The sequence below is a fragment of the Ambystoma mexicanum genome, chromosome 11 (genome assembly GCF_040938575.1).
Source record: "Ambystoma mexicanum isolate Mex_15411 chromosome 11, UKY_AmexF1_1, whole genome shotgun sequence".
Classification (NCBI taxonomy): Eukaryota; Metazoa; Chordata; class Amphibia; order Caudata; family Ambystomatidae; genus Ambystoma; species Ambystoma mexicanum.
Window position 1 is genome coordinate 1,092,279,194 of NC_090934.1, and position 21,809 is coordinate 1,092,301,002.

General features: G+C 46.0%; 1 protein-coding gene across 1 annotated transcript in view; it reads right to left on the minus strand.

Moving 5' to 3' along the window:
* Positions 1-21,809, minus strand: part of ADAM10 (ADAM metallopeptidase domain 10) — a 1,301,929-nt gene that overhangs the window by 84,932 nt on the left and 1,195,188 nt on the right. Inside the window, exon 13 of the mRNA XM_069624354.1 lies at positions 10,714-10,822. Coding sequence (XP_069480455.1) covers positions 10,714-10,822 — 109 coding nt within the window. The remainder of the gene's footprint in view (positions 1-10,713; positions 10,823-21,809) is intronic.

A 21,809-nucleotide genomic window follows, 5' to 3' on the forward strand; every position in this document is an offset into this window, starting at 1 on the left:
TGGTTAGCATGTCCATGTGATCTCATGGGCTGTTGCTGGTAAGGGCTGGTGTGAATGCTTCCCATGGACAGAGGCCCTTTGAACTGTTAATTGAATCAGCCTGCCTCCATTTTTCTAGGAGTTGTCTTGAATTTGACAGGAGGATTTTGCTTGACAGCTCTAATCCTTGCTGCCATTGTTTTGAAGGGCATCCTTACAGTAGAGTGGTGATGTGGAAACCCCCAAAAGAAGGTTGAATCTTTAGAGTGGTCTTGTGCCCATCATTTTAGCAACTTTTTGACATCAATTAAAAACGGATTTTGAACAAAGGGTCTCCTGTATTAGCTATCTTGCAATGTTTGAAATGGACCTTTTGAGCTTGCACTTCAGAGAAACAGAGGTGATTTCAAGGCGCTTTCGATCTAACAGGCACTGCTATTTTTCCTTTGGCACCACCTTTCACCCCTGGCGCTTCCGGTCCATCATGCTTGCACTGGTGGGTGGCAGTTTAGGCAACCATTTTGGTGTGCACAAAACTGCGCGGTTCTCATGGTTCTGGGATAGAATGATGGGCGGCGACAGCTCATGCCCACATCTACCCAGTCTATTGATTCAGTTTTTGTTGTCGCCTAATAATTCAACATGGGTCAAAACCCTTGACAGCTGGCTGGCAATGGAGACGAAAGGCGAGTTTGATCGTGCACCATCTGACAGCTGGCTGGCAATGGACATGAAAGGCGAGTTTGATCGTGCACCATCTACTTTGGGACCAGATTGCACGGTGAACCCGGTGGGCTTAGACTTATGACTCTTGGCCTAATCTTGGGCCCCCACGGATGAGGCGCCATCAAAGGACTCGGAAGACTGCTCCTCGAACCGGCCGGTCCTGGGTGAGACATGACACCCTGCTCGGAGCATGGGCCAGAGGCCTTGGTGTTAAGCCATGCCACCAGCCTACTATGCCTGTCCTTCGTTGTCTTCTTGGAAAAACCAAGGCATATCTCGCACTCTACCTCCTTGTGGTCCGGGTGAAGGTAGCATAGGCATTGCAGGTGCTTGTCCTCCACAAACAGGTTCCGTAGCCCAAATTTGGTGCAGGGCCTGAAGAGGGACCTTCCCTCCTTCTCAGTCATGTTCAGAGGGCACGAATTAGGCCCAAGGCCTTGTAGAATCTTCTTCCCCCTTGAGGGGCGCGGAAACTCACTGACAACTGGTCCCCGCTGTTGGCAGATGAAGTGCACACTTTCCATCAAAAGCACAAAAAAATATACAAATAGCTGGAAGTAAAACTCAAACACTACCAAAACTGAAGCGTGAGAGACCTTTTTCACACTCGCAAGTATTTATATCTGATTTGGAATTGGTTTCTCTTTTAGTTTTGAGTCTGACAAACTCCATATGCATCATCCTTTTGTATTGTGACACACAGCACCTTCAGTGCAGTGTCACAGAGAAGTCCTTTGGATTTCTGTTAGGGTCTAAATACCTTCTCTTGGATCAACTGCTTCCAAGAGTAGCAAAGTGAAATTGACTATACTTGCCCTTTTCTCTTTGTAGACCCAACAGACACCATCTTATGTGGAGTTCTGGGGGGATACTTCGTATCCCCTTTGTCTACCTTATCATGTAACTTTGTTATGTTACCCTCACTAGAATTAATGGTTGGTAGCAGCAGTTTAATTTTCCTACCGTTGTGCATTTTTACCAAAGGCTGAATCCTCAGCTGCAGTATTGCACCCATGGGTGCCCATTTTGTCAAAAATGTCCCAGTCTTTTTTCACCATTTCTTGTTTGTGAGGTCCTTCTTGGGTTTTACTCTGCACGCCACACCAGGTTTGGTCCCTTTATTAGTTTTGTTTTTGGCGGGATTCACAGGCGAAGCCTGCCTCTAGCTCCAGCGTGTCTGGCAGGGCAGGAAGCGAGGGACGTTCCTGAAACTCCCTGTGCTTAGTCTTGTTCGTTACAGGAATGCACCCAAAGGTGATTGGCTGGCTGTCAACACGCTGCGAGTGCCAGCTAGGCTGCAAATGAATGGGAGAAATCTGCATAAAAGGCGAGGTCTTTTGCAAGAAAGGCAGATTCGACCACTGGACGAAGGAAACAAGAAGAAACTGGAAGAGAAGCTTGCGGCACCCTCCCGGACCATTGGTTTGCCCGGTGAAGCCCTGCTGCAGTGCTGAAACTCCAATTTTCCTATTGACTAGAGAAGCCCGGAACAGATGACTTCTCCCCTTGGGTTGGTGGGACCAATTGACCCCAAGACAAACATGACTGGAACTCCTCTCCCTGCTGGCTGTACTTCTTCGCTGCTGCTGGAACCGAGTGTTAGGGGAGAGGTAAACCAGGAACTAGTGTATCATCTTTAAGCCGGCCCCGAGCTCCAGGAAGATCCTGAGGACACTACCGAAGCAGGATGAGCCAAGCCAGAGCCACCTCAACAGAGTGCTGGACCCCAGAAGCAAGAGGAGCACACAAGGTGTCCAAGAACCGGGGTGGTGCTATTTACCGGTAGCTGAAACCGCAAAGTGCCGCTGATCTGAAGTAAGCCCATTGCTGCCACAGACCTTCAAACCGCAGTGCAGAAGTCCCCAGCCGTCCTCCCTCTTGACTGAGGCCCAGGAACACAGGATCTGCAGGACTGCAACAGGAACAGAAGCCAGCTGGATCCTTTTTCTTCAGAACTAAGGTTTTGTCTAACTAGGGGTACTTACCTCTTGTGTGTTGCTTGCTTGCTCTCACTGGAGACTCATTTGCTGCCCTTTGCAGAGTTGCTTGCATGTTTGCTTTTCACAAACCTCCCAGCTTGTGGCCCAACAGTGATTCTTTTCTACAAACTCTCCAACATTGTGCAAGACTTTTGTGCTATCTTCAAGAAGTGCCGCAGCTAACCTAGACTTTGTTCGATTGACATTGGTTGTCCTGGCTCCCTGAAGACTCTCCTTGCCCTCTGACTTTGTGTTTATCTGTCCCTCAAGTTATACACAAGTTACTTTTATAGATGGGAAAGGGTTAACCAATACCTCACTGAGGGATTGTAACATACTTACCTGTTCAGAGAACTTGTTAACCTTTGTTTCCTTACCTAACCTTTTCTTTTTTCCATAATCTCAGTATTGCATTTAAATGTTAAAGTGACATATCAATGTCCACAGTGTCCTAACAATTGAAGTCACCTCAGGGTGTAGAAGTGGGTGTGTGACATCTGTGGGATGTTTTTACCCATGCATCCAAGCCCTACCATAAAACTGTGCAGTACTGGCTGGGGAGTTCTGGCCATCATGATGTTTCCCATGAGTGCACAGGGAAAACATGAAGAATAGGCTGCCACCCATTTTTGCCTACGTTGTGAGCACAGGAAGGCACTGCCTAAAACCACCATTGGGCTACACAAAGTAGCCTGAAACCATTGGGAATGGCAATGCTGATTGCCAAAAAGCAACTCAGAACTGTGGGGAATTCATTTTCTTAATCCCAAAAATGGTTGTAATACCGGTACTCACCACTATCAGAAAGCCGGCGTTTTAAAACCACCAGACTTTTGTGTAAAACTGAAGAAATGAAACAAAACCAGGCTAAGGAAAGACTTGCTAAGAGGTGGATACAATGTAAAACTATATTCTGAAATGACTTGAAGGAACTAATTATTTAATGTATATGTAAAAATTTTAAGTTTGATTCAAATTGGGAACTAAAGTGACATTTAGCTGAATTCTGCCTGACAACTACCCCCGACAGGAGAAACCTGCTCAGCCACTCTTCCCAGGCCTGGCTGCATCCTGCTGACCCTGCCAAAAAGGGCTTACACCTCCCTGATTGAATTAAGGGAGGGGACCTGCAGACTGCAGGAGGTTGAACAAAGCACTGTCCTGGGCTCAGGCAAATGTTATATTGGGGGGCCGTAAAGTGGCTTCCTCTTGGGGAAACTGGGAGGGGCAGTGCCTCTGCTAGCAGCTGAGCTTGGGGGAAGTGGATAAACCAGTTATTCCACCATGTGATGTGGGAAGCCACACCCCTTTTTGACCAGGGCATCATTTTAAATAGTGCGGACTGGTCAAAATTATATAAATAATACCATTATTCTTGTGATTTTTCGGTGCACATTTTAAGGAGGTGTTAGGATCCTGTGGTATGTTCCTGGGGATAGTAGCGGAAAAAAGGTTGTTACTCCAAATGTATGCATGTTAAAAATCTGACACTTTATCATCTGTAACCCATATCCCTGGTGCACATTTGTGTAAAATCTGGAAAGGTTTAGAGGTTATCTGGATGAAAAGGGGAGAATTCTGTCACCAGTGGACACGACATCGTACAAAGACAGGGATCGGATGTTTTGGTGCTACAGAAAATATGTTAACTGGACCTATAATATGAGAAAAATGGTACATAGATAAATATGTATTTGGATCAGAAATAGATTTGTGTGCAAATTGACCAGGGGAGGATCCTCTGACCCATAAACAGACCTCATCATGACGACAATCCATTTCCTTCCCCCAATCATGGGAGAGGGGAGAATTGGGCCAATGACAAGTAGAGAGGGGCAGGCTTAGCTAGGCCCAGGCACACACCCATTTTCAAAACACATAAAAAGAGACTGCTGGGACAGGTAGAGACATTCAATTCCATTTGCTGCGGAGCATGCTGACTGACGACTTCACATCCAGAGATCCAGACTTCAAATCCATCAATCTCCAGAACCTGTAGCAGAAATTAACTCCAGAATTTGTAGCAGAGAGGCCTGAATCCACCAGCTGAATCCTCTTCAGCAGGCCTCAAAACCAACCAAACTATTCAACAGCTGGGCGAGCTGTTTGAATTTTTGCCAAGAATTTTTGCAAGAACCTGTAGCAGTATCCAGAAAGCAGTGCTGTATCCGGAACCCGAGAGAACCACAAACCAGACCGTTGTGAGCAGATCCGGTGCTCGACAGACCCAGAGAGCAGAGCTGACCCAGATAGCCGGGACTTCAGAACCACCCGCCGGAAGTCCCGTCCAACCTGACCAGACCGTGATGAGGCCTATTTCAAATTGATATTGTGAGTACCTAGCAGAACTGAGCAGAACCAATCAATTAGTTAAAATAATATAATCCAAACTATTTTAACCTAAGTAGAACAGCCTCCTAGAAACCGTGTCATCTGTCATTTTTAAAGCTGCACAACTGTCACCTGTCAATTCTGCAGCTGCAAGCTGTCACCTGTCATTTTGAGTTTTACTTTAAATCCGAAAATCTACCTTTATTAAATCATCGGCATCTCTGGAACCGTTTGGGCTAGGAACGTGGTTTAACTTTCATTTTAAAGCTGTGGTTCTGGGCTTTCCAACAATCACGATTTACACACTCAGGAAATTTACCGCGATTTGCGATTTTGGCTAAATTTCTCCACTTGTCAAAATAGCAGCTCCATTCTTTCTTTTGTTAAAATCTGTTTGCAACCTGGTAATAACTCAGAGCATTGCTAAAGTGAGCCCGAACTAATACCAACACGCATCTCCCACTCACCCTGAATCTCTAGAGGGAATTAAAATCAGTTGGCACATTTTCCCATCCATTGCCATCACATTTAAAAAGCATTTTGGGCCTGTGTTTCAAACTCCTACCCGTTTCCTCTAAGCTTGCTGGGGGGAACTGAATTTCGTATTGTATTTGATTGCATTCCTGTGAACTGTGTGCTCCTCTTTCCATATCCTTCCATTTCGTACATTGCATAGGGGAGGGGGGTGAATTGCAAGAGAAAAAGTGATTATCTTATCTTTTGCTAAAATCATATCAAGTATTTTCTGTACTGCATTTCATTCATCATGGCGTTTCCTTGAACCATATAAAGCATTCTTTCCCACCTTATTCTTCTGTTCCTATTCATAAGTTACCTCTTGCTGATTACTGCTCATATTCACAAGTGTAATATCCATTATCAATTTATTTATAGAAGTGAGATATAGAAAACTTGTCCCTGATAACTGGGGAGTGGAGTAGAATATGGAGTGGAGTAAGGCTGAACCTCGAAGGGTTCAGGTCTTTCGACCCGGGGCTTTTTACTTAGCGGGATAGGATCGGAGGAGCCTGAGGGTGTGGCCCCTTGAGGGTTATATGAAAGAAAGTGTTCTGGGTTCTTATCATAAAAATCAGCCAAGGAAGACATCCTGGACATAACCCTGTCTATGTCTTCACTGGACCATTCCCTGGAACAGGGTATTAATTTAGCAGGTGATTTATTTTCAAGGGTAGACTTGTGTTTGCTTGTCTGCTTAGGCTTTACAGGGGTGGAAGGCTGTGCTTTCCGCTGTTTCCCCCCTTCTCCGTGCGTGGAAAAATGTTTTCCCTGTCCCTTGGGGGCCCCAGCGACTTTCGACGCCTGGCGTCGAGGGTCTGGAAAGGTATCTGTGTGCTTCGGGCGTGGGGCCTCACTGGTGTTAACCGCGGTCTCGGTATCTTGGAGCGCGGCCTGGGGGTGGAAGTCGTCTTCGTCTCCCGACGATCGAACTTCCGTTAGTGTGTGTAGCGAGGCACTCTTGGCAAGAGTGGATGATTGCCTTGCGTCGTGAGGCGATCTCGATCGAGAGCGCCCAGAGGACACCGAGTCGGACCGTTCTTTTTGTGCCTCTTTCCGGGAAGTCGACGTCGTCGAGGTCCGGTTGGTCTTAGTGTGTTTAGTGTGTGTTAGGTGTGTAGCGCTTGCGTCGCCGGGGGTCTTCCCCATAGCCGCCCTGCCGGACGACCTTCCGAGGTCGGGGACCTGCGCTCGTCGGCTGTCTTTCGACGCCGTAATGCCCTCGCCGTCCGAAAGTACGGCGTCGCTGCCATCGCTGAAGGCGCCCTCCGCTGCCATGGCCTCCTGCCTGGCGTGGTGGGCCCAACGCTTTGTCGAACGGTCCTTAAGTGTCTTAGGTTTAAACCTACTACACGCTCTGCAGTTCGCTTCGGGGTGATCCCTCGGCAAGCAGAGATTGCACGTGGCGTGCCTGTCGACCCAAGGGTATTTGCGATTGCACTTGGGGCAGAATTGAAAAGGGGTACCCTCCATACGCACCTTAAGGCAGCGGGCTGCTAAGTGTAGGAATATATATAAATGTAACTATATATCAAGAGTGAAGAGTATGTACCACCCCCCACTCTCCCTACTTGTAAGGGCCGAGGCCAGCGGCCTACTAGGCCCGGGCCGAGGCCAGCGGCCTACCGAGGCCCAGATCCGTCGTGCAGCAGTCGACGGTCGATGACTTCTCCAGCCGTCGTCGAGGTTGAGGGTCGACGTTGGGGTGGGGAAGGGAATGAATAAGAATTAAAATTATAATAACAGCAAAAGTATGGCTAAGGCCAGGGAACTCCGCAAGATGCTTCCGACCAGTATGGCGGAAAAAAACAATCTGAGGATCCTACACGCGTGAGGGATCTTGGGTACAGTGGACGTCACACTAGGGATAGTATTACTGGCACGCCTGTGTCGACGCCCATTTTCGACTTTCGAAAAACAAACTGTAATACTCCGCAGCTTCCACTAGATGTCGGCCTATGCACAGCATGTGATCTAAGCAGATTCCACAAGCCTCAGAAATATATATATATATATATATATAGTTTAAATTTTCAAATAAACCTTTTAATTTGCAAAACAAACCTACTTCTTGGCTCAGTGGGGTGAGGGGGATTCTAAGAGGGGGGTGATATACAAGGGTTGTCATCCAGAGTACTGAACTGGATATACAAATACATCAATAAGGGTTTTCCTCAGCATCCCAGACTAGGCATTGACTTAGCTGTAGTGTTGATTGAATATCCCTTACACATCCCAAAAGTGTATCTACTTAACTGAAGGAGTGCATTTCTGAAGTGTATTTTACTGTTGCATATTGCCCTTTCTAAAGATGGCTTACTTTAAAACTTAAATTAATAATGATTCTAATAAGAAACCTTGAGTATAAGTGTTATTTGAATACCTGTTACTGTTAATCTCTATGTTGCACCTCAACAGCTCACGTTGAACCCTTGTGAGATAAGTCTGGCTGCCATCTCGTGTAGTACAGACCTATACCAAAGGTTGGGTTTTCTATGGTCAAGAAGACAAGGCTCCCACAGTATAGTCTTTCCATCGAAAAAACATCCAGAGACTCCTTTTCCATCTAAATGTATTGATTGAAATACCTTTCCATCGAAATGAATATTCATTGAATTGTTTTTCATTGAATTTCTATAGTAAATCATTTCAATAAATAAAATGTGGGTCTGGGGGAACCCCCAATTAAAAAAATAAACACCACACATATTAGAGAGAGCTGCCCAGTGCTGAAATACATTGCAACTGTATTGAAGCGATTTCAGCACTGGACAGCTCTCTCTGACTTATGTAGTATTGGTGACTGGACTTTTATGGGGAATCTCCCCATTAAAAAATTAAAGTGTCAAGTGCACTCGCTGACAATACACAAGTTAGAGGGAGCAGTCAAGAGCTGGATTGGATTGGTACTTTTTGTATTCAACTTCAGTCCTGGATAGCTCCATGTAACATTATGTTTCAAATGTAAAGTGTTTGTACAACGAAACCTTAGCCGATGAAAAGGTTTCGATGCATAAACACTATGTATGGCAATTCGATGAAACATCTTTCCATAAAAAAATATTTGATGGAACAAATCCTTGATAGAAAAATGTGGATGGAAAGGCATGTAACCGTCTCCCACAGGGTTACTACATACAATATTGCCTAACACCAGCCTGACGACAGGGAATATTCGTGAGCATGTGAATGCATGCCAGATGCCATGCTGGAGAAGTAGGTTATGACAGGACAGTGGAGTTTGATTCCGACAGACATTCTGACAGATCCTTTAGTATTAGTTTGATGGAAGAAACCCCCTCTTAGCAGATGGAGATAGTGAGATTTTTTTATTCCTAAAATTGAAGTCTTTGCCAACCAAAATGCCACCCTGGTGTCAGCATAAACTAATATTCAGTGCTTTCTGGTGCATAGCTACCATGGCCAGACAGTTGTGGGCCAATTTATAGCAGAACCTTAAAGCGGCACAAACTACATACAAACCTTATTCTGATTCTGGAAAACCATGGTACTTTCCAGGATTAAGGTGTAAAAATAAGCATCATCTATGTCCAAAGAAAAACTTTTTAAAACCAAGGATAACGCAATGAAAGCAAGTCCTCTTGGAATGTAATGCTTTACAAGGTTGAGGTACCCCAGGGCCATGTCAATGAGCATGTCTTGTAACTTGCTTTTTTACCAGAATGCATGCCTAACATATGTATGGTGCACACTTCAGCATTCAATATATAACAGTAAAAGAGTTCCAATGCATATCTAGATGAAAACCTTTATGGGCATTAAACCATCTTATTAGACTGCCGAATGTGCCGTGCACAAAGCAGTCCTAGTTTGGAGGTCATCTAAAATATAGTAGCACAATCTTTTCTGAAGGGTTACAAAACCCACTTACCTTATAACTTCAAACTAGGTATGCGGAAAAAAGTGAAAAAGTGTTGAGCTTAAAATAACTGTGATGCATTGGCATGAGCTTGAAAGGACTACTAGAAAAGGGAGCGCAACGATAATTTGTTACACCACCAGCCTCAAAGACAGGTCCAAGCGAATACAGTCAATAGTGCTACACAGACTGGCTGCCAAGTCAGCCTCATCTAGGAGCACACAGGCAGCTTGTTGACTAGCCCAACCTTTATATAGCAAAGCATACATCTTTGACTGTTAGTGCTCAATAAGCACTGAACTACAGGGCACATAGCGTCTCAGAAGAATTCTACAGACTAGCCTTTGCCCAGATTCAGTAAATCTACCTCAGTCGCATTCAAACTGTAGGGGCTGCACTCCCCCTGTTCCCCACCCAGGGGGCGCAGAAGATGTCCAGGGTGTTTGAGGGGGATTTCGAGGCTCTTTCAAACTAGTAGACGGTAACTGTGTTTGAGAGTAAATATAAGCAGTTCTGGCATTTGGGACCTCCAAGGACCACAACCTTTTTCTTCAATGCAGGACTATGCATGAAAGGTTTGGGAACCGCTGGTTTAAACTTCGTTTGATGCAGACAGCAAACCCCAACAACTGAGGCATTTTCTCTTGGAAGTGTACAATAACAAAAAATCTGCCTATAAAGTCCCCCTACATACACTTGTTTTCTGATTGAAAGCTCTACATATAAAAAGCTTTAGCAGATGACATTGTACCACAGTGAATCAATTACTACAAATAATTTGGAGGCAGTGGTTGATCTCCAACCCATTATACCCCTCAACTCTGATGAACTATTAGTTGTATGGGATTTGGGGTAGTGTGTGTTTATTAGCCCCTAAAACTGTCTGGAAAACCCACATGCTGATCAGCTATGCTTGCTGGAAAGGGTGTGGCTTGGAATAGAATCACACCTAGCTGATGTGCAGAACCGATGTGCTCCCCTGGTTCCCCATCATCCACGCCAGAATGTTGTTGAAATACAGTCTGAGGTATATATTATTGTGCCTCAAGACAGGATTTCAAAACTTGTTGAATGAGAGAAAACTAAATCACTAAGAGTTAATACTGCTACCTATGCCCTTCGTGTATCACAACACATGAAGACCCCCGCATCCTTTAAAAGGTTTCTACTCCGATTGAACACCTGCACGAAAATACACTGCAACCACCTCCCCATCAGTCAAATCCCATATTTTACTACCAGAAACTATTGAATTGAAAGCAATATTTCAGGAAATCGGCAGGTTAATGCATAGTCTCTTACTTTTCTCCATGCAGCAGACATGGCATAGTTCTTTATCATCCTTCCCATCTGAACTGGCACAAGTACATTCCTCCAAACCGAACTTTTCACAGATGGACCCAGCACATTGCTGTCAAGGTAACAAAAGAATACCAATTCAGAAAACGAACATCTAATGCACACAGACATATACATGCATCGCTAAATGTATCATGTGGATTCCGTACAAGGGAGTTACGTTTCGGTACAAATGTCGGGTTTCAAGCAACAAAAACAATGCGTAAACAAGTCAAGAATAAAACACATGTCAGCCTGTATGATGGCTGTACCCTGGTAGAGCATTACCTACGAAATATGTCTTGCTACTGTGGGTACTGCAATGCAAAATATTGCGGACATGCGTTGAACACATCGATGTGAATAATCAACATGGAAATAATGGCGTTCGCATCGATGGGCTCGACTTCAATTCACCGCCTGCAAATGGTCTATACTGGTTGACTAAACAGCCTCATTTACCATTTGGTGTCACCGCTCAGGCCAAACGAGGCAGGAGGCAAGGCAGTGTATGGACAGCTTTAGGTTGACGATTTTGCTGAAGCAACAAGGTGCAATCCTATTGAATTAATTGCTTTAAAATCTGCTAGAACAGCGTATGTTACGCCGGGAACAGCTAGTGTAAACAAGATGGTGCTCAGTATGCAGACAATCTACTGGGAAATATAGACAGAGGGTAGCTTGGGATAAAGTCCTGGGTGGATAATTTACACCTTCATTTTGAGTTTGTTCATCTCTCAATGGCCTTTGTATTTTTCTTCCATTTACCCAGACTACTTTATTGCAGCTCTCAAGCCTCTTCAATGGTCGTGGCATAACATTTTGTTTTCTCTTCCCTTCTTTTCAGATCTTTACCACATTGCGCTTGTGCAGCCGGAGAGAAAACTGGGTAGGTGGATTTCTGGACAACAGGCCAGAGAGCATCCAAGAAATTCTCATAATACTTATTAACAAGACATTATAACGGTTGAATTGGCACAAACGTAGATTTGTGGGCTGCAACCCTAACGACAAGGCTCCACCAGCCTGCAAATTACACCAAAGTATTGTTTTTGGAGCCCACAAACCCTACATTTCTGTCAGTTTATTCTTTATAACACTTTGTCTAATGCTCAGAAAATGCATTTCAGATTGGGCAGGACAAGAAAGAATCTTGTGTTTGACTGATTTCATTTCTTAGTTATTAAATGAACACATGAACCTTCTAATCTTTGTTTTGCTTTCAAATTCAGGATTCCAATTATGTAGTCACTGATATTGACTGGACCTTTAAACTTAAATTTCCGGTAAATATTTTATTGCTACAGGGTGGTAACACTTCACCAAGCCCCATCCTTCATATTTGCATACACACACAGTTTTATAACACGCATTACCACTGAGAACTATAGCTCACAATACATTATTCCCGGCAGTTTTGTTTGAATCGGTTTGGTGAATTCATTTGTGGGAGGTTTTATATCAGAATTTGATGGTTTGTTAATAAGTTGCAAGTTCTAAGGGCCCAATTCTTAAGTGGGTGTTAATTACTGAAAACTCGTAAAAAGTGGTAACCACATTTTCGGTAATTAACACCCATTCTGAAGGTGGCGCATTCTTTAGTCCGACAATGCACCACTTTCGGAATATGGGTGCTGGTTGCTAGGAAGGGCTGAAAACCTTGACACTTGGGTCTAGCCAAACTATCAGGGTAGTACACTATAGCAGTAAGGCAAGATTTCAGGCGATATAGGGTATTGTAATGGTACAATAAGCAACACAGAGCACTCAAATTAGACAAAAGTACAACAGGAGTACATTATGCCTTTAAACACTGCAGACAGTTACATTTAAAAGGTAAGTAACTATTGATATTTTATTTCAATCGCGCTCATACACAAGTGTTTCAGAGCGCGGCAAGGGAAGGGGAACAGAGGAGAAACAAAAACAACGATCTTACTAGGCCCAGTGACATTGAGAACGCGCAAGTGCATGGAAGAGGGGGAGAGGGAGAAGTGCATGGAAGGGGGAACAAAAAGGAGAGTGTGGAGCAAGGAGCAAAAAAAGACAAATAAATAAAATAAATAAAAAAGGCAACACATAGAGGGAGTGAAGCCACAAGTGGCAGTGCTGGGTTTAAGGCAGCAAGCTGGGTAGGTCTGATAAGTGCAAGAAGAACAAAAAAAAAAAAAAAGAAAAAAAAAAAAAAGAGGGTGGGGCTGTATGGGCACCTGGGCCCGGAGGAAAGAGGGTGGCCAGGTGCATGGTGCTGAAGGAGAGTAGAATCAGCAGGGGAGTTTAGAGTGGCAGGGAGGCTGTTCCAGAGGGAGGCTCCAGCCGAAGGCAGATCTACCCCCAGCTCGTTTCTTTGAGAAACGACTGACCCTGAAGGAGTCGAGGTAGAGGAGCGATGTGCTCGAGAAGGGAGGTATTTGTGGAGGGATAACTGAAGGTATGTTGGACCCTGGCCCCAGAAAGCCTTGTGGACAATGGAGAGGGTTTTGAATTTAATCCTTGCATCCACTGGGAGCCAATGGAGAGATTTCAGAGCTGAGAGATACGATCCCAGGGCTTGAGGCCAAAGACAAGTCTTGCAGTCCGGTTCTGGATGAGTTGCAAAGGGCGGAGAGTAGAGGTAGGTAGATTAAGAAAGAAGCTGTTGCAGTAGACCAACTTAGAGAGAACCAGAGCTTGGGAGACAATGAACTTCTGGGGGAATGAGAGGAAAGGAAGAGTACCTCTGAGGAGGTGCAGTAGGAAGTTAGACATTTTTGATACGTCAGCGATGTGGGCGGAGAAAGAGTGTGGAATCAAAGGTGACACCAAGGTTCATGGCCACACAGGTGGGGATAGGAGGAGGGCCAAGGTTGGCCGGTCAGAGGGTGAGGGGAAAGGAAGGTGATGGTGTGTCGATGAGGAGGATCGCAGTCTTGCTGGCATTCAAACAAAGATCGTTGGCGGCAAACCAATCTTGAATGGCAGTTAGGCAATCAGTGATGAGAGAGGTGGAGGAGGTGGCCGAGGGCAGCCTGGAAATGAGTTGTGTCATCCGCGTAGCACTGGATGTTTGAGCAGAAAATGGCATTACAGTGGGCGAGAGTTGCTAGGTATTGGTTGAAAAGCCATGGCGAGAGGTTAGACCCCTGGGGAACACCACAGGTGGAAAGGAAGACAGATGATGGGAAGGACCCAAGTTGGACCTGAGAGGGTCGATCAGAGAGGAAAGAGGTCAGCCAGGCCAGAGCCTGATCGGTGATGCCCAGGTCATCACAGAGACGGTTGAGCAGGATGGTATGGTTGACCGTGTCGAAGGCAGAGGAGAGATCGAGTAGGATGAGGACAGAGGGACTGCTAGAGTCAAGGTTGGAAAGCAGATCTTCACGGATGTTCAGGAGAGCAGTTTCCGTGCTTCTGCTAAATCTAAAGCCAGACTAATGGTTATGGAGACAGCCAACAGAGTCAGAATGAAGAATTAGCTGAGAGATGGCCAGCTTTTCAAGGAGTTTCCCCAAGAACAGGGTAATGGAAATTGGGCGATAGTTGGCCGGACAAGAAGGATCAGCTTTGGGTTTCTTGAGGAGAGGATGCACAAGGGAGTGCTTAAGAGGGGAGGGGAAGGATGCTGAGGCAAAGGAGTGGTTGCAGAAATCGGCAAGGGCCGGAAGCGAGGGTATCAATGTGGTCCTTGATCGTTTTAGAGGAACAGGGATGAACCCGTTTTGACGAGGCTTTCATAGATCTGACTGGTCTAGCGACCTAATCAGGGGCGTAAAGAGGAAAGGAAGAGAAGGAGGAAGTGGGGGGTGGCTGGAGGAGGGTCAGTCAGTACAGACAGAGAGGGCAGTGAGTGGAGGAGAACAAGATGTCCTGGGTTTTTGAGATAAAGTGAGAGGCCAGGGTATTGCAAAGAGCCTGAGAGACCAGGGGAGGGGTAGAGACTGCAGCAGGGTTGGCCAGCTCCTTGCAGATTTTAAAGAGTTCGGCCGAGCTGTTAGATGCCGCAGAGACACGGGTTTGAATGTGGACTCTTTTCTTGGTACGGCCAGAGAGACAGTATTGCCTTTGGAGAAGGCGACAGGCCAGTTTGTCAGAGGATGAACAGGAATCCCTCCATTTTCTCTCAGCCGCCCTACACTTACGTTTAAGTGTAGCTAGGTCGGAGTCATACCTGGGATGTGTCAGGGTGTGAGTCAGCCTGAGGGTGTGGAGGGGCTGGGGGGGAAGGTAAATGGCAGCAAAAGCCTTGACTGACACACGCTTCATGGGCCGGATATCCAGGAAGGTAGGTGGCAATGTTGGGATAGGCTTGGCTTGGGGGGGAAGAGAGAGCGAGAGAGATAAGAGGAGGAGGTAGTGGTCACTCCAAGAGAGGGGAGTGGAGAGAGAGATAGAGAAGGTAAGGCTAGAGGAGGTCAAGACATCAAGTGTGGGCCCTGCAGAGTGCGCTGGGCCAGAGGGGAGGCTAGAGAGGGAGAGGGAATTGCAGAGGTCGCGAAAGAGCAAAGTTGAGGGACAGGGAGAATCAAGGTGAATGTTGAGGTCACCAAGGAGGAGTTGAGTGGTTGAGGCCAGAAAAAAGTAAGAGAGATCAACCCACTCAGAGAAAAGAGGTGATCTGACCAGGGGGCAGGTAGAGAGTGGCAACAGTAAGAGTGGCTAGGAGAGATTGAGAGCCTGCAGACGAGGCATTGAAAGAGTAGTAGATCTGAGTGGGAATGATAGTGGTAGGAATCCACTCTGGAAAGATCAAGACTACACCCTCTCCGGGCCGAGTGGACCTGGTTGTGGAGAGGATCTTGTAGCCATCATGGAGGAGAGTGTCAAAGCTCGTGATAGAGCTGACCGTGAACCATGTCTCTGCAAGAGCAAGGACATCAAGGTCAAGTTCTTCAAGGAGGTGGCAGATGTCAGAGGAGTGTTTGACCGAGCGAGAGTTCAGAGTGGCAAGATGGAGAAGGTTGCCAGCCTTGAAGACCTTCCGGGGAGGGGTTCAAATCAGAGGTGCGCCCTGCGGAGTTGTGGAGGTAACCAGAAGAGGGGCAGAGGAGGGAAAAGTGGGCAAGGTAGCCAAGGAATGAGAGGAGGGGACAGCCGGAAAAGAAAGGAAGTTGATGAGGCGAGGAAACCGCCTATCAAAGAGGAGATTGGCCTAGGGACCTTGGACCATGACAGTGCCATTTACGTAGACGTTGAGGATGACTCTAGGAGTCGAAAGAAGTCATGAGGACTTCCCAGCTCGTGCCACCATTTATGGGAGAGGAGGAGACAGGACAAAGCACAGAGATCGGGGGTCCATAGATTCAGCGATGGAACAACAAAGAGGATGTCGGTGTGGGTTTGTCTGGAAGAGGCACTGGGATAGTTATCAGCAATAGGGAGACCAGGGTTGGAGGCCAAGATATCCTTTTTAAACTTCTTTCCAAACTTAGTGAGAAGTGATGGATAGTTGATAGAGAAGCAGTTGGAATAGAGTGGAGAAACAGACAGAGCCATGAGTTTGACGAGAGGAGGTAGAGGGAGGAGTAAGCAAGCACAGCGGTAAAGAACAGTCACTGGGCTAGCAAGTTACAATATATGGTCAAAAATTAAATGCAAAATACACCCAAGTTTGACTTAAGATACATAAGGCCTTGTAGTTAAGGGGTCAAGTGGGAGTCACAATGTAAGGGTGAGTACACACACAACTACATTTTGAGAACATAACAAGGAGAGATGAAAGAGTACCAGCAGAGGAGGTTGTACAAAGGAACTCAGAAAGGAGGGATTGACCCATGCAGAATGTGATGAGTCATGCAATAGTCCAGGGGTAGCAGCCTCAGGGAGGGTTTGGCTGTGGCAGTACTCCCATGTAGCAGCCAGAGAAACAGACAGGGAAGCGGACAGAATCCTTTGTGTGGGCCTTGGTGCACTGGGCTGGCTCCCGCCTCCCGGTTGCTGCTATTGGTCTATGGCGACCTGGGCAACCAATGGGAGGGGGAGACCAGTGCAATCACAGTGGAGCTTAGGCAAAGGAAAAAGGTGCAGCCATCTTGGAGGCAGGCAGAGCACAATGGGCCCCAATGAGGGATCGGCAGAAGAAAAGTAAGAACCATGGGATTTTGGTAGAAATGAGCAAGGAGAGGGCTCCCCAGGCACTGAGTGCTTTGCCAGCAAGATAAACTATAGTTTAAGCAACTCTATACACATGAAAACATACATTGTTTATCATCTCGCTAGAGATCACCCACACTTTAAAACTTTTTGGCAGTTAAGTGAGATAAAATACATTAAAAGCAGTAACACCCTCCCTTCTAAATATAAGGGCCCCATCACTTCAGAGGTCCTTGACCTGCTAGTTAAGGAGCCCCAGCACCCCAGGAAGAAGCAAAGTCCCAGGTAAGTACCTGTTGCAGGAAGCAGAAGTGTTTATAAGTGAAGGAAAATGTCAAAGTGAACATGGAGGTAAATGTTACAGAAATGAGGCAAGTCAAGTAGATTAGGGGTACTCTCCAAATCCCACCACACTAGGAGGAACCCAGAGAAGGGCATGCAGGGTGGGGACTTGTGGGTGCCTTGGGTCTGGGGCAAGGAGGTCAATCCATGACCAAACCTCCACAGATCATGACCAGGCAAGGGAGAGTTAAGGAGTGGACTTTACACCAATACAATTCCTACAGCATGGAAACAGATATGTATTCTACCTTGCTTACTCGAATTCCCTGGGGGACCACAACTTCAGTCCTCAGAATGGCTGGGCCTTCTTACTTTAGTCTAAGGTACAGTTGCAGGTGTAGTATTCAGATTCGGTCCAACTGGACAGCTGTACCACACTCCAGCAAGACTGCCCCAGGTGCGTTGAAGCTGGACAGCCCAGGCACCATAGAACAATGGCCACCACAGGTCCCATGATGACAAGAGACCCCAGGACATGACAGCTGGGCAGCATCAATGAACACTTTGATCAGAGGACAGCAGGAGACACTCAGGGTGATTAACTGTTACACAAAGGCCCCTCGTCATGTTGGAGAGCAGCCACTGCTTGACTGGAGGGCAGATTTTGGGCCACAAGTAGAGTAATTGCTGATTTCCAAACTCTGAACGGGAACAATGCACCAAAGATCCCCTGGATGAGGTAGGTCAATGCACAGGACGGTTCTGGGATGCTTCCCAAGGCTCCTGAAGGCATTATCGTTGCACAGGAGTCTGGACTGGTTGGTCCCACCAGCACAATAGTCTTCTTGAAATAGAAGCAAAGAGGCAGGGATTTGCCGAGACTTGGTTGGAGGCAATGCTAGTTGTCTTGAACTCAAGTCTTTGGGTCTTCAGCAGGCTGTTCTTCATAGGAGTCTTGGCTCCAAACTATCTGAATTGCTGAAGGACTCCTTGGATCCCAAACTCTAGCTTGGGTTGGCCACAGACCACCAATGGTAAGGATCCATACCTTTCCAACTGGCAAGGGCTGTTCAATCAAGGACATCCTTTTGCCCCAAATCTGTCCAGCAACAGATCCCATGGCTGGAATGTAGATTGGGACAACAAAGTCCAACCACCGCCACTTTTTGTCAGAGGAAGAGCTGGCTGACCATATATGACATTCTGGCCTGAAGACAGGAAAAAGGTCAAAAGACAAGAGGACAGGGTGAAAAAACGTGGCACAGCCACATTGAGTATATGTTGTTAAGATAGTTTTTCTAAGGTTCAGCTAAGGGTGTCATGAAACCATACATCTGAGGCAGTACATAAGCTCCACTCTTCTTATAAGGCTGTATCGCCTGAGAATGAGGTAGCATGGACAGAGCAGCCAGGCTTCTCTTAGGAGGGATAGAGGGCTCTAGCTTGGTACAAAGAATTGTAGCATACATATGGTCCAAACAAACACTGAATCATTATGTATTGTAATAATAAATTATTTCAATATAAGTAGGCCAAGACAAATCTTGGGTAAATAAGAACTATCACATTATATATAAAACATGCATTACTTAACCTAAAAGCATTTCTGATGATTCTATCTGCTTAGATTAACATGCTGTGCATATAGTCTGACATCTAGTGGCAACCGCAGAGTATTGCATCTCGTCTTTCGAGGATCAAAAGGGGACGTCTGCATAAGTGTGTCTGTAACACTATACCCAACGTGACGTGTAGTATACCCAGAAATCCTCACGCGTCAAGGTCCCTCCGATTGCATATTTTCTACAGTGAGGGCACCTTATGACTATCGTGAGCGAGTGCAGAAAGAAGTAGTAAGAGGTCTATGTTCCCTCCATCCGAGTTGGGAGGAAAGGTGGGCACCTGTGAATCTAAGCAGATACAAACATCAGAAATGCTATTACGGTAAGTAAAGCATTTCTGATGCTCGTTAATCTCCTTAGAATCACATGCTATGCATAGACTAGCGAGCAGTACCCGGAGTTGGAGGTTGGATGCGAGAAGGAACAGTAGTGAAAAGATGTCTTCGTACTGCTTGTCTCACCTGAGACTCAGACCTAGAGTGAGTGTCTAGGCAATAGTGTTTTGTAAAGGTGTGTACAAAACTCCAGGTCACCGCTTTGCAAATGAACGAGAGGAACATTTGCAATGAATGCTATTGAAGCCCCAGTGCCTTGCGCAGAGGCTACTCTAGGCTTGAAGGGCAGTTCTCTCTTGGCAAGTTTGTAGCATAGTGTGATGCAGTTGACAATCCATTTAGTGATAGCCGATTTAGAGACAGGGTCCCCTTCTCTAACAGCAGACACAAACTAAAAGCTGGTTTCCTTAGTGGTTTAGTTCTTTCAAGATAGTACATGACTGCCCTGGACACATCTAGTGTGTGTAGGCTATTTTCTGCTGTTGGTAGGGTTCTGGAATAAGGTAGACAGTTCTACAGACTGGTTCACACAGAATTTTGAAATGAATTTAGGCGCAAACCTTGGGTGATTGCGCAGAACTACATTATATTTGTGAATTGTAACAAAAGGGTCTAGAATAGAAGAACAAGTTACTTACCAACTGTAACGTTCTTTCGACTGGATGTTCCTCCCACGTACTCCTCATCTTGTGATAAATCGTTATCTCCAGCTTTGCTGCTTCGGAAAAAAATTCTCGGCAGAGGGCGATGTGCTCGAAGGTTGTGGCGTCGATTGTCCCTCGACGTACTCCGTCGACGTCACTGATGGTATAAGTAGCTCGAGCCGCGCCCGTTGCTTCAGTTCTGTTTTTTCGATTAAATATATATAGGAGGAACACCCAGGCGTGTCCCATGACCGATACATTCTTCGTGAGAGGAAAGTGAAAGAAAACGTAAACTGTACTGTGGGGGTAGGATAGGAGGGTCGATGAGGAATACGTGGAAGGAACATCCAGTCGAAAGTAACTTGTTCTTCGAATGGATTGTGTCCTCCCACGTATTCCTCATCTTGTGATAGGCTCCCATAGCAGTATCAATTTTTTGGAGGTGGGAGTACCCATTTCAGTTTTCGTGGACAGAATGCAGAACTGCCTTTGCAAATAAACCGTCGTTAGAGGAGGCAGTGTCCAAACAATAATGTTTAACAAAAGTATGTATCGTTTTCCAGGTTGCAGCTGCACAAATGTCTGCTGCCGGGACTCCCCTCTTTAGAGCCGCAGAAGTAGCCATTCCCATTGTAGAATGGGCACGAAGCCCAACTGGTGGTTCTTTTCCCGCTAGTCTGTAGCATTCAATTATGGCTAATATGATCCAGCAGGAAATGGTCTGTTTTGTTACAGATAAGCCTAATTCTTGACTAGTGTAACCCACAAACAGTTGGTCATCTTGTCTCAATTAGCTATCTTAGAGATGTAAAAACTAAGAGCCCTCTTGGGATCTAATCTGTGTAATCTCTCCTCTTTGCCCAGATGAGGAGGAGGATAAAAACGTAGGTAGTACTATTTTTTGTGAAAAATGGAAGTCCGAGACTACTTTTGGCAAAAATGAAGGTTTAACTTTAAGGACTACCTTATCTTTATAAAAAAATAGTATATGGTGGTTTGCATGAGATCCTGAAGTTCGCTAACCCTGTGGGCTGATAAGGCCACAAGGAGGACAGTTTTTAGAGTCAAAAGTCTCAATGGACATGAGTGCAGAGGCTCAAAAGGTATGCAAGTCAAGAATTTTAATACTAAATTTAAGTCCCAGGCTGGTACATGAAAAGGTACTGGAGGCTATACATTACTGAGCCCCTTTAAGAATTGAATTATTAACAGTATTTTGAAATATGAAACCTCTTCCGAGGAGCGCTTGAAAATGGACAGCGCAGCAAGGTATCATTTGATTGTTCCTATCTGGAGCCCCAGATTAGCTAGATGTAGCAGAAAGGAAAACACCATTGGGGTGCCACACTGAAAAGGATCCACATCCTTGTCTTTGCACCAGTTACTAAACCTATTCCAGCAACATCGGTACAAAGACTTTGTTGCTGGTCTTCTGGCCGAAAGGGAAATTTAAATTACATCATCCGGAAGATCCCAATCCTTGTATCTCAACCTCTCAGAAACCATGCGTGAAGGTTGAGTGTCTTGACCTCTGGATGGAGAACCCGACCTTCCTCTTGCGAGAGAAGATCCTCTCTTTGCGGAAGACGTATTGGAGGGCTGATGGACAGGTCTAGAAGGTCCGGGTACCACGTTCTCCTGGCCCAATCCGGGGCAATTAGGATCATGGTTTTCCTGAACTTTCTCAACCTCCCGATTACTTGAGGAATCACGGGGACTGGGGGAAACGCGTACAGCAGTGGAAACTTCTACTCCACCACGAATGCGTCTCCCAGAGCTCCTCTGAGGAAATTCCCTTGAGTAGTACTGATCGCACTTCCGGTTGATCGCGGTGGCGAAGAGATCCACTTGAGGGGTTCCCCAAAGGGCGAAGATCTCCAGAAGGACTTCCTGAGCCAGCTCCCACTTGTGAGAGACCGTGCTCTGCCTGCTCAGAGCGTCTGCCGCTGTGTTCTTCTCTCCGGCTAGGTGACTTGACGACAGAGATTCCTTCTCGTATTGCCCAGAACCAGAGCTGCATTGCCTCTCTGCACAGTGGCAGTGACCCTACACCACCTCTCTTGTTGAGATAGTACATGGCCACTGTGTTGTCGGTCATTATCAGAACA